Genomic DNA, 20,358 nt, shown 5'->3' with positions numbered 1-20,358 from the left:
AGAGCTGCCCATCTGAGTGTTCTCAATAACAAGTTCATATATCTGCAGAGAGGTTCCCATCCTTGTCAGAGATTACTTCTGAAAATCATATTGTCCTTTTCCATTTGGTTGACTGAGGGTTTGTACTGTATCTTTATTAACGATTCGTTAAGCTAAATCCTCACTTCCTTTAATTACTCAACCGCTATATATTATCCTCCTCATTTCAAACAATTCTTTTAATATTGCTACAGCTGGGCAATATCTCAATAATACAATTTCTGTAGAAGTTCCAGGAAAAATTTTTGAGATAGAAAAATATACTACATCATGTTTCCTCCCTTCTATTTAATCTTTACTTAAGATTTAAAAATGAACTAACCTACAAATTTCATGAACGTTAAATTTTTATCCATGTACCTTTATTTATTTCAACCATAAATTGCCTTGGGTATTTTCTTAGGTACTATTTTAGACTTTCACAGAAACTATTCACAAAGTTGTAATGATAACTCACCTGCAGCTATTGGAGCTACCTTTTATGAGACCTTATTGGAGTCAGGTGAGATAACCAGCCCACACTGCCTCATTTAATTCTTCCAGGTCTAACTCCAAACTTCAAGCCCTTTGGGTTGTACCTGTTAACTGTCTCTTAGTTCCCGTCACTTGCAAAACTGAAATGGTTATTTACTTGACTCTCCAAGGTCAATAAAAACAGGGAGTTGAAATTATCATACAGGAAAATTTATATCATTCCATACCTTAGAGTTCAAATATACTTCCATAGCCAGAACATGTACTATGCTTTCTGTTTTCTGGAATCATAATAAATACATTACCTTTCAAACACACAATGAAAAGGAAGAATTTGTTCTATATCTAACAAAAAGAAACAAATATCTAACTTCTGCTGCACCTAAAACTGAAGGAACTTCTAATTTGGATATATATGACAATAAATGAATTTTATTGTCATGATTCTAATCTAGGCTAAGACAAAGCAATTTTATTTAACATCTCTTGATCTCCTTTTAATAAATGAAAAAAAGGAAATTAAGTGGCATCCAGATGGTCATTACACTACGAGTCACTACCATTTCATCAACTAGGCTAAGCATTCAGCGCAGTTGCACGCCTGTTCAAACTCTATCTTCACACTTTACTGAGTGCCTTAGTGTGACTGTGATTTAAAAACAAAGCCGCACATAAAAAGAGACAGATGTGTATTGTTTAAATTTTGACATTTAAGAGGACTTCCTAATGTGAGCTAAAAAAATATAAAAATATTCTCAATGTTACCTAATCTGCATGATTTAATAGCACTTGGACATTTTCTAAGGAATGATAACAAAGTGCTGCTTCTCCTCACACTTGGAATTTACTGCCTGTCTGTGCCTCTGCCTGGGCCAAATTAAATACACAGCATAATGACCCTGTGAAAAATAACAAAGCACAGCTTCCTGCTCTAGTCCTTGGTTGAATAAACCCAAACTGAAATAAAGAGGACAGTATTTCATTTAATCATGCAAGTAACTGTTTTCTTCTATCTCTTGAGTTAGAAGTTTCTTCAGAAGAAAAGTCTAGAAAAAATCGTGATGTGATTGATCAGGCCATTTAAATAAAAAAAAAATCTCTTTGAAGATTTTTTACCTGAAGGGCTCAAGGAGTGTGAAAGAAGCATACAAGTCCACTGCCCACGCTATTCCACTCCTGAACACCTGTGGCTGCCCAAGGTCCACGCACTATTCAAGCTTTTTGTCTGTGAAGCATAGAGCTATCTTAGAAGAGATGGTTGGTGCACCACTTCCTTCCAGGAAATACCACGCAAAACTCTTTGGAAAGGTTTTGTGACATAGAGGATAAAGAAGTAGAAGGTAAACAGAAAGAAACATGCCCTGGAGTCCAAGTAGGCAGGTGGGTTTTGATTTGGTCCCGTTTGTTTTATTTTGATTTTAATTGGTTAGTTATTTGGTATTTTGCTTCATTTATTGCAAAAGTATGAACTGAACTCAGGGCCCTTCGTATTCTAGGTAAGTGTTCAACCTTTGAACACTACTTGTACTCATGTTTTAGTTTTATTTTTATTTGTGAGACAGGGCCTCCCTACATTGCTCAGCCTTTGATTTTACATATGCACCACACCCTTCTAGATGGTGAGTTTTGAGGATGTAAACTATGTCCACATGTTTGTATATGCAAGTTATAGAAAACATAAAGTGCAGGAATGGTGTTTTAGGTAAGCAAAATTGGATAATGAATGATTTGTCCCATATACACAGGAAGGAATAGAATTAAGAATGTGTGGGTATGCAGTTGGAGTTTAGGGAGTACAACAAAAAACAAAGTTATTCTCTTCTGACTATATCAAGTTTAATTGAAAGGTGTCAACTCAAGATGAATAACAGTGGGAATGATCTGTAAAGAGACATGAAGTAGTCCACACAGAGAGACACAAAACAAAGCATAGGTGACTGTAACAGGATCTGCAGGTTAGGTTGGTGACCACCTACAAGAGATGGCCACACACTGGAAGGTAAACACTCAGCATGCTCGTATTTTTACCGGTCATATTCGCTGCTTGAATTCAGGAATGGAATAGATACAATACTACATTTAATCAGTACTAACATTTTTCAGTTAAACACGGGAACAATGGTGTCACTATCAACTCCCAAACATTTGTGGCACTGTTGTACCAGTGGGCATATCTTATCAGCCATGTCATTATTGTAGCTCACAGGATTCAGAACTGGGTAAGACTGATATATAGCATATATAAGCACCCTCAAGCAATATGAGTGCTAGTCAATAGGTCTGAAGCGACCAGTTGGGTACCAGCTAGACTTTTCTCCGGCCAGGGTTCTTTGACTCAAATATGTAATGGCTTCTATTACAGGATCTTAAAGTTGTGGTGGACATACAATAGAATTGGCAATACCCTGTCATATTATGGGGGATTTATATGACACCACTGACCCAACAATTCAAAAGAGGTAGTCCATGTGGGTTTTATTTGGTAATACATATTTAATATCCCCCCCTTTGTGTGTGTGTGTGTGTGTGTGTGTGTGTGTGTGTGTGTGTGTGTGTTAGGAAATTCTACGGTATTAGTTTTTTGATTTTTTTATTTTATTTTATTTTTATTAAAAATTTCTGCTTCCTCCCCATCTCCCTTTTCCCTCCCCCCTCTATGGTATTAGTTTACATAAGACTTTTTCAAAAGTGTTAGGTATTCCTCCCAGTATTCCTTCCTCTACTCCGCCCTTCCAATCCACATTTATCCTTTCCTGTTCTATTCCCTGCCTTTCGCATTATAACCTTTTATATTATTTCTCCTTCCTTGAACTATACCTTCCTCCCAAATGGTCGCTTATTAGTTACTTAACCTCTGTGTGTATTCTAAATGAAACGCACATATGTAAAGCTTAAAAGCAAACACCTACATAAGAGAAAAATCATATAGTGTTTGTCTTTCCAAGTCTAGGTTACATAAGTCTAAATAGTTATTTTTAGTTCTGTCCATTTACCTGTAAATTTCATAACTAAATATTTCTTAACAGAAACAAAAAAATTATCTATAGTTTCTACTTTTATTTAACTTGAGTTTTAAAAATTTGCCAGCAAACTGAGTATGGTATCACATACCTGAACCTTCTAGGCAGAAGGCTAAGGTAAGAAGAACAAAAGTTCAAGTCCTAACTGGGCTACAGAGCAAGTCTCTGTCTCAAAAACATACAAAAAATAAAAGTTAGCAGTCAAATAATTAAGAACGAAAGTACACCAATGGATAACTGATATGAGAAATTAAGAATTACATGCTTATAAAATAACATATAATGAGGAATCGCTGTTTCTCAAAAACATATATTCTATGTATTCAAGGTCTATGATTATCTAAATGAAGTTCAACAACTGAATGAAAGCAAGCTGAGAGCCTTAACAACCTCCCAAAATTATCAGGGTCTTTATTATAGACACTGGGCTAAAAACTCAGACAATAAGAGGCAAATTAGAAACAAAACTATAATTATTGTAGGAAACTAATTATAATTACCTTGAAATTCGCTCATGAAAATATTCTTCAGGTCTATTCAAAAATTGTGAATAGGCAAGAATCTTGAAGAATATCTAGGACCCACCTTGTTATATTAGTTTCAATCAAGTTGAATTTGCATTTAATCTTAAATTATTGCGCTGAACCAGTTCTCTACAAGAGGAAGCAGAAGGACTGAAGTAGATCTCATTTCTTACAATCAACTGTGATCAAATAGCCCTCTATCCATTTAATATGGCTAAGATGACCCAACCATGAGTGCATCTCTATCCTTGAAAAAAAAACCACACACGTGCACAAAACACATAACACACATGCAGTTACACAAGTCTTTTATACACTTAACCTTCTAACAGAAAGACCAAAGATTCTGAATTTCTTTTCTCCTCACAGTAAAATAATTAATAGCTTATTTGGGATGCCAAAATTCTAGGTATGGATGCCCAGGAGAGATCGCTAAGCTTTACAGCAAGCTATTAAAATGAATATTCTATTTTTCCCAAAAGAAAATGAAAAAAACTTTTATATTTTGCAATGTGACTTAGAATTATCCTACAAACTTATCCAACACAGAAATGCTGCTTTCTCCATATACATCAAAGACTGAAGCCTGGATTTCCATTATTTGAGATGAATTCACACAAATTCTAACACTGTGCTTTGCTAAAACTCCCTCAAGAATTTTCATCATCAATCATAATTATGAATCGCTTAACCATACCCTTGATCTAGGAGCAAACTGCAGGAGAAGAAACAGTGAAAAGAGTTGAAGAGACCTGAAACCACAGCACACTGTTGTCACTGGCAGAATCACGGAAAATACATAAGCACAGAACCAAGAGGCCACTGATGGAAACTCTCCATTCAATCTAGGTGTGAGATCTTTTTTTAATTTAAAAAATAAGAATGATGAATCTGATTATTTCTAATCAGTTCAAAAGTGCAATGACTTTTATGAATCAAGGTAAGAAAGTCTAGCTTGATGTCCAGAGCCAGCCACTAGAAAATCTTAGTTAGGGAAGCAAATGTCCCTAAAGATGTCAAGAATCCACTAGTGAGAAAAAAAAACAAAAACAAGGAGAAATCCTCCAAACTTATAATTATCCCAGAAGGTAACTCAGCTTGAGAAGAGCATTTGTACCAGGAAATATTAGCAGAGTCTCATGTGCAGAAGGGCCAAACCCAGAACAAGAGAGGGAAACATACTGGGTTCACGCTGGATTGTTTTCCTCAAATTTGGATTTAAAATAAATGGAAATAAAACTAGACCTACCCAAGGAAATAATCTCTTAACATTGGAAGGATGACTGGAAGTGCTGGTGGCTTTCCCAACAACAACAACAAAAAAAAAACCAGTTTTCTGCTTCCAGTCAAGAATATGCATGTTGAAATAGCTAGAGCAAAATCCACTCCTTTATTGAGCAGATACTTCCAGGGTACACTGCCTACGTTTCTCCCGGATATGAGAGGAGTGATGAGAAAGACCGTCATGACATAATATGAAAAGTCTGACAAATAAAAGGAAATGCAAAGAAATAAGCAGTTAGGCTAGGCTAAGGCTGGTGGCTTGGAAGAAGTAGTGGAGTTTTCGTCATTTCTGAATGATCGCAGTTTTTTCCATATTCACTTGCGCTAGTCAAAGTCCAGAAATTCTGAGGTTAAGTTTAGACACTTAATAAAGAACAGCAGTTCAAACCATCTGTTTTTCTCCAAGGATGAAGATCCATCACACACAGATTTTCACTTGACTCTAACCCTGTGAGAATATTGTTGTCAGATGGAGAAAGTAACATTTGTTTTACAACTAGCATGATAACGCACCATGCTTTAAAAAGTAGCTACAGTAAATAGCGTAACAAAAGGTTTTGGGTGAAAGAGGGGGAAAAAATTAAGAAATGATCATATTATGAGTTCCAAAGTAATTCCCTTTCTGTTTGTTCCTTTGATCCTCTTAAGGGTTCTGTCACAAATCTTCTGGTAAAGAAATATGATAAAAATTAAAAGAACAACAGAACCTTGCTATAATAAGTCAGAGATGCCTTATAGAAGAACCCTGGAGGACTTATTAAAAAGATATTCCCAGAGTCAAATTGTACAGACCTGCAGTTTATAATAACAAAGGCTAAGTCATACCTGATAAGGAACAATGCTGCCATGAGCTGTGCCCCAGCGTTTTGCTTCCTTTTGGCCAATAAGATAATTAGCACCTACTTGGGTCAAACATGCCACCTGCCAGAATAAAATAGGAGGAAAAGGAGTTAGTTTGCCTGTAATAATTAAGAAACTGTTATACTATAAAGCCACTTTGTTTCCTGTCATCATAGAGGGGAAAAGACTCAAATTCAGTGAGAACATATACATGTCTATATTCGCTTCACACAAAGAGAGAATGTTAGTTCATGATTAAATGATAATCAGTATAGAAATATAAACACGAAGAAATTCATCCCCTGAAAAGGCCATCTGAAGACAGATGTCAACAAAGCCATAGGCATTTTGATCTAGCCTTGGGTAGAAAAAAAAAGCCACAACAGGATATGTTAGTCACTAGTATATGAACTCCCCTCTCTGGCTATGCCCTTACTCTTTTCGTCATGATAACACTAAACATCCTGCATCATCACTAAGGCCGGTGAACCAAAGCAAGGAGCTACAGTCTTCTGAGCTTTTCATAATATAAAGAGAAATAATGCCAAGATTCTATTCAGGCAATTTAGTTGCATTTTGAAAAAAAAAAAGCCCAAGCATTTTTGACATGGAAATACAAGATCTTTTAAAATTCATTAATAAGTTTTCCTTCCCCTCCATCACCTGTCAAGGACTGAAGAAGGTGGGAAAGCTGGCCCTGAGGTCATAAAACTGGAGGAGCTAGCCCTGCTCCTCGTCTGCTGCAGCTCTTGGGAGAGCGGCCCCAATTGCCACACCTGGGCAACACAGTAGAACTGGCCCTGAAGGTGTAGATGTGGGAGATCTGGTCCTGAGGAGATGAAATCGGGAAAACTGGACCTGCCCCTTGCTCAAAGACTGGGCAATGCAGGAGAGCTCACCCTGGTGGTGAGGACAAGGAAGAGCTGGCAGACTGACCAATCCTGAAACTACCAAGGCCCAGAACCAGAATTGGCCCTCCCCACTTGTGATCTGCTGGAAGCACATGAAGGGACCAGTCCTGCAGGCACAAAGCTGCAGAATCTTCACAGCACAGGGCAACATCAGGATAACCACGAGGATTTCCAGTGAACGCTCGGTATTGATAGCATAGCAAAAACCAGAGGCCTCGAACCAGTACAATGACTCTTCGCAATGAACACTTGCAAGTAACGATATATGGACAAAGGGGTTTACTGTTTGACTTATTATGTCACACTGCAGCTTCCATGATGAGATTCCCCCATCCTTTTTATTTCTTTTCTTTTTTTCTCTTAAATTTTATGGGGGGAGGGGGGCGGGTAGGCTGCAAGGGCCGAGGAGAGAAAGCAGAGACAGGAAATGAATGGGATTGAGATGCATGAAGTGAAAGACACAATGAATAAATAAAAAGAAAGTTAACATTGAGGGCTGATGAGAAGCCAAGGACGATGGCAGGGGGGTTTGATCCTACTTAGTGTTCTAGCTTTGTGGGAGCCTAGCCACTTTGGATGTTCACCTTCCTAGATATGGACGGAGGGGGGAGGACCTTGGACTTTCCACAGGGCAGGGAACCCTGACTGCTCTTGGGATTGGAGAGGGAGGGGGAGAGGAGTGGGGGGAGGGGGAGAGAGGTGGGAGGAGGGGGAGGGGATTGGGAGGCTGGGAGGAGGCGGAAACTTTTTTTTCCTTTTTTTCAATAAAATAAAATAAAGAAAGTTAAATGAAATAAAAATGATCAAACCTTTCTAATTTAATCAAAAATTACTTTCTCTCTCTCAACTTGGTCTGATCCACATGCCTTCATTATTAGGCTCATTTTGTTTTGAGCACCATAGATCTATTTAGGGGTCATAAGAAACCTCAGCCTCATTCTGTGGGTCTTAATGTTCTAGGAACAGATACTGAAAACCCTCTTATTTTGATTTTGGTTCATCTGCTAGTGGTTTGAGACTCGAGTCAGAGTCTCCGTCTATAACCCAGGATACCCAGGAACAAACTTTATAGGCCAGGTTAGCGTCAAACTTGCAGCAATTCTCCTGCTGTGTACTGGGATCATAAGCACAACCTGTAAACTTTCAAATCTGCATAAGGAAATAAAGATAATGGCAGGATTTCTATGACCATCTATAAGGGATCTCAGGATCCCTAGATATATAGGCCTCAGATATCAAAACTATGAAAGGGATTTCATAATTTACAAGAAAATATCTGGTTTCATGATATAGCTTCGATATTAAGCTTAATTTTCCTTTTCTAGGTCATCAGTTGTGATGGGGCACCTACCGAGCCTGTAATTCAAACACACCCCAAACTGCTAGAAGTTTCTGGAACAACTCAGGTATTGATTTTTCAGGACAAAGTGCCTTAACCATTGCTTGCCCTGTGCCCGGCATGGAAAGTGTACCTCTTACAAGAGATATCAATAGGAAACATGCTGAGTGCATCTTGCTGTTTTATCAACCATTTTCCTCTATTTTGGAGACTGACTCTCGTTTTTGTGTTCATTTACTGCTCTGCTGAAATTGGAACTGCCTTGTGGCAGCTGGTTTGGCTGTACTACCCAGGTGGCAAAGCTAATAAATTCTGAGTCATTCACTTCTGGACTTCCATCTGGTATTGGGCATTTGAACCATGAAACACTCCAGGGCTGCTTGGACTGCCTAGTGCTAATGATCATTTCACAGACCACTTCTGTGTCTTTCAAAATGCAAAATCAAAAGAACATTTTGTTGTGAAAAATGCCCTGAAAGGGAATTCCAGAGTCATGGTTTCTAAGTTTTCCAACTTGCAAGTAGGTATATGACTTTGGCATCTAATTTAACCTCTTTGACCTCCAAATATTTTCTCTATAAAGTTATGATCATTTTAGCTAAACTTATGGTTTTTAAACTATTTCAAAATCAAATAAAATATGTAAAGCTCTAATGTATAGAAAGATAATATCCCAAGTGCTTGGGATGAAGCATATGATGTAACCCACAGACAATAGAAACACAAACTGCAAATTAGTAAATGATCTCGAAGTTTTCAATTAACAACTGTACTTCTAACCCGACTATGCCTTTAAGCTGTTAAATGATAAGATAAAAGAGATAAAATAGTAATTATTTTCTCATGATGCCTCTTCCTGAATTTTGGGGACATTTTCTGACGTCTGAGTTCTGTAAGACAGATACTTTTTTCATGGATCTCTTTTTAGGGCCTATGTATTTTGTTTTTTCTTTCAAGGAAATCCCAGTGAAAGTCACTATCTAAAAGACTGATGAGACTACAGGGTTAGAATTCAGATTCATAAAGGTAAATACCACAGAAATGAATCACTATTTGTTTATTATGTCTCTTTCTTATTTCAAAGTCAACAGATGCTTGCTACAGCAGCATCAGCAAAGATGCATGAGGCAGGAGATGGAGAAATGATCAAAGTGAAACTGCAAACCCTAAAATGAGATACTTAAGGGCTAGACTCAAGGTTGACCATCATCCTGGCTACCTTATTCCTTAGATATCTTGTTTTTCTCTTTCAATTCTCTGTGTGTGTGTGTGTGTGTGTGTGTGTGTGTGTGTGTGTGTGTGTGTGTGTGTGTGTTGTGAGATAGGGTCTCTACACATAACCATAGATGTCTTGGTACTCAGTATGAAGATCAGTTTTGACCTGCCCAGCCCTTTCAATTTTTAACTTTTCTTTGCCCAACCCTGCCTTATTTGGAGTAAATTTGAATTAAAGACCAGAACTTACCTATCAAACTACTTCTAAGTGGAAGATAATATCCATTTCCTCTATACATCAGTAATTAATCTCCAAAGTGTTTCAGAATCACCAGGTTCTCAGTGGGTAGAAAGGTTAAATAAGATTTTAAACCAGTTGTCATTAAAATAAAACCATGATTTGTTGGTAGCTTCTCAAAGACAAAGTTGGTTGGGGGAAGAATTCTATTTTTGAAAAGAGAGCAATGGGGCTAAACTTAGCAGTTCAATGTTTAAAGAGGGCATACAAATCTGAGAGTAATCTGCTGTTTATAGGGCTGTATTTTAAGGCAGAAGAAGGGGGAGAAAGTCAACAGCTATGAGGTGATTTTGTATGAAAAATCAGAGGTTTCTTGGGCAATTAGTGACAAATTTTTCACAAATTAAAAGAATGCAGGATGTGACTTTTAGGTTAATAACTACATACTAAACACTCATTCTAAATATTGCATTAGATCATTACTTTCATCCCCTAAACTTAGGCTCATTAGTTCATCAAGTGGACGCTATATAATTTACTCAGAATGTTGCTTTTATATGGTTTCATCTAAACAAAAAAAGCCAACTTTGATTTAATAATAATAATTCTGCAGTAAATCTATTATTTTAAATAACACAGTGGTCCTGATAGTCTTTGTATCTAACCAGAAGACCAATGAGGACTAACCTTAAGTGGATCACAAAAGGCACAGTCTCTAGAGGCTTGAGGAATGTTGCAGTCTTTTATTTCACAAAGAAGCCTTGTGATTCCTGTCACCACCTGACCACAAGCTATATTTCCAACAAGCAAACTGAATAAAATATTTCATCTACAAGAGAAAATCAACTATAAAAGCAAAAAGAAAACTAGAACTATGGTTCATTGCATCAAAACAGGTCATTTTCCTCCTGTTGCAACTCTGTAGATTCTGGCCAATAATTATGCTACCCTAAATACTAAGCAAACATTCATTTATTCATCCCTCTCTACCCAGTCTTAATCATCAATTTTAACATGATCTTTTCTATCAAGCCCCATCTTCTTTACCTAAACAAATAAATATTTATTGGCTTTAAATGAATAAAGTACCTTAATACAACTAATTTCTGCTATACTTTCTAAGGTGTACTTGTTCTACAATTACAAGGCAATAAGATGTCAAAACTAAAAGGCACTGGATTAGTTCTTCTCAAACATAGTTATAGCTGTGCATGTATCACTGTTACAATAGAGAGGAACATAGGAATTCTTGTAACATACCCCTAAGCTTCTGAATCAAGTACCCTAGGGACAGAACATGGGGAAAAATCATGAGGCTAGTGTACTTTTAGTTGCACAGTGAATTTGAATACCAAAGTTTTAACAATGTTAAATCAAATAGTTTAACATTATACATGGATACATAAAAGAATATAGAAGAGAAATAACTTGTCTGAGGCCACACAGCTACTTAATTACTCCAACTCCATTGTTTTCCCTATGTTATAACGGTATCTGTGTCTCCTTTTTTTCTTTTTAAATTAGGGACAAGTTTATGGGAAATACTGTGTATCCTAAACCCTTTTTATGCTCTCATGCATGTAACACAAAACCTCAACACTGACAGTTTTAGTAATTTAAATAGCAATCAGTATTTGTTGATTAAGTAAATGCTTGAAATTATTATATGAAATATACTGTGCTAGATGTGGGGATGGATAGAAATAAAGACAGGGAGACAGATAGAAAATAGATAGATAGATAGATAGATAGATAGATAGATAGATAGATAGATAGATAGATAGATAGATAGATGGAGTATACTCTAACCTCTTTTGTTCTTATGAATACATGAGAAAATAAATAAGTATTAAGGCACCTGATGGAGAAAAAAGATGGAAGAAAAAGAATAAACATAACATGTAAAAGTTCCAAGGCAAAAAAAAAAGATACTGACAGAAAAGCATGGGAAATTCAGTCAATCATGGGCCTCAGATGCTGTCTGACAGCATTTTTAGTCTTTTGGTTAGGAGAAGCTATGGGTCTGGACATGCCAAAGTTAAATCATAAAAATGTTAAATAACACACAGAAGTTGGTAATAAGTAGCTAATATGGAGCCAAGACAATGCAAATTAATAAGTAATTAGGCTCAGAAACTGCAACATTTCAACATCTTATAATCACTGAAGCTCTGACCAGACTGTGGTTAAGCCGGCACATCTTCTTCCCAGGATTTCACCACAGAGACTTACTTTCCTGATAAACATATTGTCAGGCCAGCTACTGGTTACTTTTTGTTCTGAAGTTTTCATGTAACATCGTGTACTTTTTTTCAATAGTTTGGATGATTTACTTATTCTCTACTGTATTACAGCATGTACCTACTCCTTTAAGATAATGGGTTACCCCAGCCTACAGTTCACAACCCCAGAGAACCTAGACAACAAAGAGAACCCTAAGAGAGACATACATGAATCTAATCTACATGGAAAGCAGAAAATGACAAGATCTCCTGAGTAAATTGGGAACATGGGGATCATCAGAGAGAGAAGGGGAGGGAAAGGAAGGGAGGGAAGCAAAAAAATATATATTCTCAATAAAAACAATAAAAAAATAATGGTTACCCTAAGCAATCATATCCCTCAGCCTGAAGAAATAAGACCATGGCCTGATGTAGTTCATCTCTATCTAGTAGAATTAAAAGGTATACTATTCTCCAAATGTACGGACCTGCCCAGGACCCAGCTCCCTCTATGCTCCTTGCCACTTAGACCACCACAAATTAAGTCATGACATGTGGAATTTTCCTCCATATCCAAAAATATTTTTAACAAGTCAGCTATTTCCCTTTGTTCCAAATATTTTTGGGACCCTCTTGTCATTCTGTCTATATCATCTATCTTTCTTTTACTTGAAGCTTTGCCTCTTTTTTTTATTTAAAATATAATTACATTATTTTCCTCCATCCTTTTCTTCCCTCCAACCCCTGGCATATCCCTCCCTCACTCCCTCTCAAATTCATTGCTTCTTTTTCTTTTACTATATTTCTTATACACATGTTCATAAATATTCAAGCACAACATAGTGCATATATTTAGTGTTGTTTAAAGAGAAGAAATGTGTGAGGTATTGTAAACAGAGACTGTTCACTTGTTTCCTGACACCCAGACCCGAATAATCACACAAAAACTGTATTAATTACAACACTGCTTAGTCTATTAGCTCAGGTTTCTTATTAAATAACTCTTACATTTTAAATTAACCCATTTCTATTAGTCTGTTTATTACCACGAGGTTCTGGCATCTCCCTCCTTTGGCAGCTACATGCTGTCTTCTGGAGTCTGCCTACTTTCTCTATCTATCTATCTATCTATCTATCTATCTATCTATCTATCTATCTCTGTTCACATTTCCCACTTGGCTTTGTTCTGCTAAACCACTGGCTGAAACAGCTTTATTCATCCACCAATGAAAACAACATATATACAGAAGGACATCACACATCATCTCCCCTTTTCTGTCTAATTAAAAACAAAGATTTTTAACTTTAGCATAGTAAGATTACATATAAAAAAATCAGGTGTCAAGAATGACAGTTACAATATATTTGTGAGTCTAAAGTTTTATATCGATTTTATCTTTTATCATAACTAAGGAAAACTATAAATATAACTATCTATTCTTCAATTCCATCAAAGACCCCAGAAGAATATAGATGATGTGGGATGTGCTTCTTTATATGTGTTGCTTTTATTGGTTGATGAATAAAGCTGTTTTGGCCAATGGCTTAGCAGAGCAAAGCCAGACAAGAAATGTGAACAGAAACAGAGAAACAGAGTAGGTGGCGTCAAGGAGACACCATGTACCTGCCGAAGAAGAGAGACACCAGAACCTTACCAATAGGCCACAACCTTGTAGTGATACACAGATTAGTTGAAATGGGTTAATTTAAGATGCAAGTGTTAGTTAAGAAGAAGTCTGAGCTAATAGGCCACGCAGTGTTGTAATTAATATAGTTTCTGAGTGATTATTCAGGTCTGGTTGGCCAGGAAATGCATGAGCAGTCTCCTTTTACAAGTGATGCCTAGGAAAACACAAATACAAGGATGAATGAAATGATTAAGGCCATCTAGTATTTGAAATCCAAATTAAACAAAGAGATAAAAACAGTGAGGTAAAATTCAAGCTGACATGAAAATAAAACTGAAAAACTTAATAACCCAAATATAAAACTCAGGGGAAATGCCTTATATATAGAATGGATCAAGAACATCAGTACTGAAGAAAAAGTAATTAGCCCATACAAGAAAAGAATATGAAAAGAAGCTTTTAAACATAGTAAAGGAATACACAGGAACTTTGGGATACCATAAAAAGTACAAAGTCTTAAAATATAGACATAGATAGGGAAAAGAATCCTTGGGCAATGGCATAGACAAGATCATCAACAAGATAATAGAAGAAAACTTCTCCAAACTAAGAAGAGGCATACCTATACAGATTCAATGAGCACACAAAACACCAAGTAAAAAGACTAGAAAAGAAACTGACCACATGAAAATAATACATAAAGCACTAAACATACAGAACAAGAAAAGTAGTGAAATCCACAAAGAAAATCATAAGTCACATATAAAAGAAAATACACCACAATAACAGCTTTTTTTCCCTGCCAAAAAAAAAATCTTTGAAAGCCAGGAGTACCTGGAAAGATGTACTGCAAATTCACAAATATCACAGCTGCCAGCACAGACTGCTTTACACAGAAAAACTATTATCCATAGTTGAAAGAAAAACAAAAACTTTATATGACATAAGTACGATAATAGAATTAATGTACACCAAAGCAACTCTATGGAGAATACTGAAAGAATACTCTAGAATGACAAGAGGAACAAGCACAGTCAAGAGACTTAAAAAGTAAACGAATAACACCATAGCTACTGAAACACAAATATGACTAGGAACACTAATAGCAGAAAAGCAACAAAATTATTCAATCAATACACACCTTCACTAATAACTTTAAATATTACTTACCCCAATTTTCAAATATAAAGAAATACAGTAGATGAACAGATTAAAGAAGCAAAATTAATATTTCTGTTGTCTACAAGATATTAAGCTTTAAATGAGAGATCGCCTAAGAGAGAAAGACTGGAAAAAAGCACCCAAGGAAATGGCAACCAATAAAATAGACTTCATACTAAAACTAACCAGAAGCAATAAAGAAGAAACTTCATTCTAATCCAGGGAACAATTAACCAAGAAGACATTATAATCATAAACATATAAGAACAAAACTCAGATGAGCCAAATTTCATAAAATGCATATTCCTGGAATTAAAGACAAATATTAACACTAACACAATTATACTACGGAATTTAATTATCCCACTGTAGCCAGTATAATGTTCATCTGGACAAAAAATGAACAAGGACAATTTAGAATTAAATGATGTCATACATCAAATGGGTTTATCAGATATCTACAAGATATTCCACTAAAACACTAGTGAATATTCATTCTAATGAGCAAGCCACTAAAATTCCATTAAAATAGACCATATCCTGGGACATAAAACAGATCTTAATAATATCAGAAAAGTGGAAATAGCTCTGTGTATACTATCTAACTATAATTTTTAAAAACAAAATTCAAGGCAAACAAACTTCTAATACATATACAAAAACATAGACATTAAATAATTCATTATTGAATGATGAATGGATCAAAGAATAATTTTTAAATTTTTAAATTTCTGTACTAAATGGAAATTAAAATCATAATACAAGAAGGCCCCTGGGACACATTAAAAGCAGTCATAGGAGGAAAATTATAGCTCTAAGTGACTACATTAAAAAGGAGAAAGTACAATTAAATAACTTAATGGTGCAACTCAAGACTTTTTTTTTTTTTTGGTTTTTCGAGACAGGGTTTCTCTGTGGTTTTGGAGCCTATCCTGGAACTAGCTCTTGTAGACCAGGCTGGTCTCGAACTCACAGAGATCCGCCTGCCTCTGCCTCCCAAGTGCTGGGATTAAAGGCGTGCGCCACCACCGCCTGGCTTACAACTCAAGACTTTTGACAAGCAAGAGCAAACCAAACCCAAATCCAATAAATGGCAAGGAATAATAAAACTCAGAGAAGAAGTAAGTGAGATCAAAACAAACAAAAAATACAGTACAAAGAATCAAAAAATCTAAGAGCAGTTTGGAGAAGGGGTTGTTTTGTTTTATTTTGAGAAGATAAACAAGATTGACAGATTCTTGGTCCAGCTAACCAAAATGAAGAGAGGACCCAAATTAACAGAATCAGAATGAATAGTGAAAGATTACAACAGACCCCAAAGAAATTTCAGGATATCGTAAGAGAATACTTTAAAAATTTGTACTCCATTAAGTTGGAGAATTTGAAAGAAATGGATGAAATTCTAGATTCATCAAAACCACTGATGTTAAACCAAGAAGAGAAAAACAATCTAAACAGACCAATAACAAAGGAGTTTGAAGTGAAAATAAAAATCCCTCTGAAGGAAAAAAAAATGCCCAGGCACAATTGGATTCACAGCAGAATTACACCAGACTTTCACAGATCTACAACTAATACTTCCTAAGATTTTTTTTTAAAAAAAAATAGAAAGGGAAGGAGTACTTCCGCATTCTTCTATAAAGCCAGTATAACTCTAATACCAAAAGTTAACACACTTTGCCCCCACATACAAAAATGTTACAAGCCAATAACCCTAATGAATGTATGTTAAAACTGGTCGCAAAATATTTGCCAAAAAAAAAGATATTGAAAGATCATTCATCACAGTAAAGTTAGCTCTATCCTAAAGATGTTAGGATGGTTCAACATATATAAGTCAAAAAATATAATCAACCATATAAATTTTCTTAAAGGCAAAAAAATCACATGATTATCTCATAGAAGAAGATAAGTATTTGACAAAATATAGCATGCCTTCATAATAAAAGACCTAAAAAGCATAGTACTGGGAAGAACACATCTCAACCTACTAAAAGCTACATATGACAAACTCATAGCCAATATCATCCTACTGGAAAATGAAATTGAAGCAATTCCATTAAAATCAGGAAAGAGATAAGACTGGCCCCTATCACCACTCCTCAATACTATACTGCTTGAAGCAATAGCTGGAGCAATAAAGGGGGAAAAAGTAAATTAATGAATACAGTAAGAAGAGAGTAAGTCAAATTACTTCATTTGCATATGATATGATGTTGTACATAAGAGACCCTGAAATTTCTATGAGAAAACTTCAAGAAACAATCAACGATTTTAGCAAAATGGTGGGGGGAAAATCAAATTACAAAAAATCAGTAGCCCTTTTAAATATCACCAGCAAATATGCTGAGAAAGAGATCATGGTATACTCTTTTTACAAAAGTCTCAAAGAAAATAAGACATCTAGAAATAAACCTAATTAAGGACATAAAAGATTTCTACAATGAAAACTGCAAATCTCTGAAAAAGAAAGTAAGGCACTATAAAATAGAAAGATTTCTCATGGCAATAAATTGTGAAAATGACCATTCTACCAAAAGCAATGTACAGACTCAGTGAAATCTTAATCAAAATGCTTATGATATTCTTAACAGGAATAGAAACAAATCCTATGATTCATATGGAACCACAAAAGACCCAAGATAGCCACATCAATCCTCAGAGAAAAAAAAAGAACAACGATGGAAAGATTACCAATGGAGACATCAAGAGATATTGAAGAGCTATAGTAACAAAAACAGTAAGGTGGTGACCCAAAAACAAGCATGAACACAAATGCAACAAAATAGAAGACCCAAAACAAACATAAGTACATGGACCTATAGCCATCTGATATTTGATGATGTCAAAAACAAATACAAAAAGAAGACAGCATCTTCAACAAATAGTGCTAGACATCAACAGGAAGAAGGATAAAATGAGAACCATATCTATCACCCTGCACACAAAAAAAAATGAACTCTAAATGGATCAAAGCCCTCAATATGATACCTGAAAGGCTGAAATGCTAAAAGAAAATATGGGTAGTACCCTTCAAAATACAGGTGTAAGAAAGGACTTTCTGAATAGTAATTTCGTTGCCCAGGAATTAAGTCCAACAAATGTTAAGACCTCATAAAATTAAAAATCTTCTATACAGTAAAGAGAGCCTTTAGCTCCCTAAAGAAGCTGGGATTACAGGCATAAACAACCATGACTGGCTTATATTCCTCACAAGTGAATTAAGAACTGATTCTTTCAGAACAACAACTAGATCTCAGAAAAAAAAACATTTAGGAGTAGATAACTTATTTTGGTCAACCTATGTTGAAAGGTATTTCAAGAACCAGGAGGAGGGGAGGGTCATAAACAAACATCTATTCACGATAAGTAAGGCACCAAAGACAAACCAAAGCAACAAATACATCCAATCCCACTATGGAAACCCAACAGTTTTCCTTGACTTACAGGTGATAGGTTACTAGCAATAATAGTAGTGACTTCAAAATAACTGTATTATCAAAAATCTCACTCTAGCATGGATAATGATTCCCTTCTAACTACAGATAGAGTCATCAACCTCTCCCCCAACGCTTAAGGCAGCCTTCTATTTCCTAAATAACCAAGCATCTCCCAAAACGATGAAGAGATGGGGCAAAATTACATATAGCTGGGAACGTGGCTGTATAAGGAAGTAGCTGGTCTCTTAGGCAAGAATCTAATGATCACTTTGTCCTGTCCTTTTATGGGGGAAAGTCAACAAGCCCACACTCAAGGGTCTCTTATTAGTTAGCACTGTTGCTCTGAATAAGATGGTATCAATTGTTATACTCAACATAGCATTCCACAAAAACAAGAAAATAGGAATAAAAAGAATTTTATTTATTTGTGTCATACTTCTCTTTTTAGTTTGAGGTTTTAGTAAGGATAAAAGCACAGGTAATGCACTGTTAATGTGAGTTGTTTATACACATTATCAGTTTAATCCTCATAGTGACCATATGAGAGAAGTACCATGATGATTGCATTTTAAAAAAGAGAAAACGAGGCATAAAGTTTAATAGTCTGTTCAAGTTCACAGACCTAGTAAGTAAACAAAGGAGCCAGATCTGACTCAGATAGTCTGGATTCTATACTAAATTACATACAAAACCAAACTCTTAAAATTTGAATGATCTCATTATTAGAAAAGTTTAAAAGGATCTATTTGAAAAAAAAATAGTGTTTGATCATCTTTTAAATTAGGTAATTTAGTAAGCTTCCCAGTTAAGTCTGATTCTTTGTTATGTAATACTCAGTGTAGTATTTACTTAATGTTATCTGTTTTTCTATAAATATGATTTGGCCTCTACTCCAGTGAAATTAGGAATAAATTTCAATCAAAAATATTTTGCCTGTAATCACTGAAATCCAATAAACTTGTTATACAATTTTTAAATCTCAATTTCATTTATTTAGAAAAGATAAGCCGTATTATCAAGTCTTCTTTGTCAGAGTCTTTAAGTTGGACAAAAGGAATATTTCCATCCCTTTGAGTGAGCACTAATGATAGGAAATCAAATTGGTGTTTGTTTTGCATACAAATTCAAAGGAAAAATAGATTTGCATTAAGCACAATAATTTTACCAATCCATTTGAATAAAACTAGATGTGTAGGAACTGGACATCAAATTCAGAAAGTAAGACCTGACAGCAGAACAAAGTACAATTTCAAAAACTTGTTTAGGATAACACCTCAGACATCATTTTTACCATGAACCACTGACCCAGTCAATCAGAGAGCTCAAAAACTGATTAAAAGCTACTAGTATATGTGACGAGTAAGTAGAAATGTGAAACGGTAGCATGTAATGATGCCATGTTATTCCTATGTTATGTCTTTATATGTCTTAAATAAATATTACTTGATGTTTTCAATAAATTTAATTCATCAAAATGTATGTTTATATAACAGTGTCAACATCAGCGGTATTTAAAGGTACTGTGAACAATATAAAAACTAGTTTTATTGATTCCTTTATTCACTTAGCATATATTTAGTAAGTATTCTCAACTGTCATTTCTCAGTAAATGAGGGTTTAGAATTCATAATAAGAAGTGCAAATCAAATAGAGATAAAAAGTGGAATTTGAACTGACACTTTGAAAGGATTTAGCCTGACAAAATCAAGGAAAAGGGCTCTCTGAGTGGAAGTAATAATATGGGCAAGGTCATAAAATGGACATCTCATGGGTGTTGTTGAATGAATAAATGGGTAAATGAATTAGAATAAAAATGGAAGCAAAGCATTGATTTAATGATCAGGACATCACAAGTGAACATTAAGTTGCAGTGGCCATAACACAGCGAGTGTAATTCAAAAATAATGGAGCCTAAGGAATGAATGAAGAACGTGGGAGGCCACGGCAATGTGGGGAGGAAGGAGAGCAGCTCCAGCAAGTGCACAGGAAGAATAAAGGGTTTGTTGTTGGGAACAACAGAAAA

At 35.5% G+C, this 20,358-nt stretch overlaps 1 protein-coding gene across 2 annotated transcripts in view; it reads right to left on the bottom strand.

Moving 5' to 3' along the window:
* Sugct (succinyl-CoA:glutarate-CoA transferase) overlaps nucleotides 1-20,358 on the bottom strand; it is a 661,530-nt gene that overhangs the window by 504,615 nt on the left and 136,557 nt on the right. For both annotated transcript variants that reach the window (XM_075971076.1, XM_075971078.1), the window contains exon 9: nucleotides 6,167-6,262. In XM_075971076.1, the coding sequence (XP_075827191.1) occupies nucleotides 6,167-6,262 (96 nt within the window). The remainder of the gene's footprint in view (nucleotides 1-6,166; nucleotides 6,263-20,358) is intronic.

Source organism: Microtus pennsylvanicus, chromosome 4, assembly GCF_037038515.1.
Source record: "Microtus pennsylvanicus isolate mMicPen1 chromosome 4, mMicPen1.hap1, whole genome shotgun sequence".
NCBI lineage: Eukaryota > Metazoa > Chordata > Mammalia > Rodentia > Cricetidae > Microtus > Microtus pennsylvanicus.
This window is presented reverse-complemented; position numbering and strand designations above follow the sequence as displayed.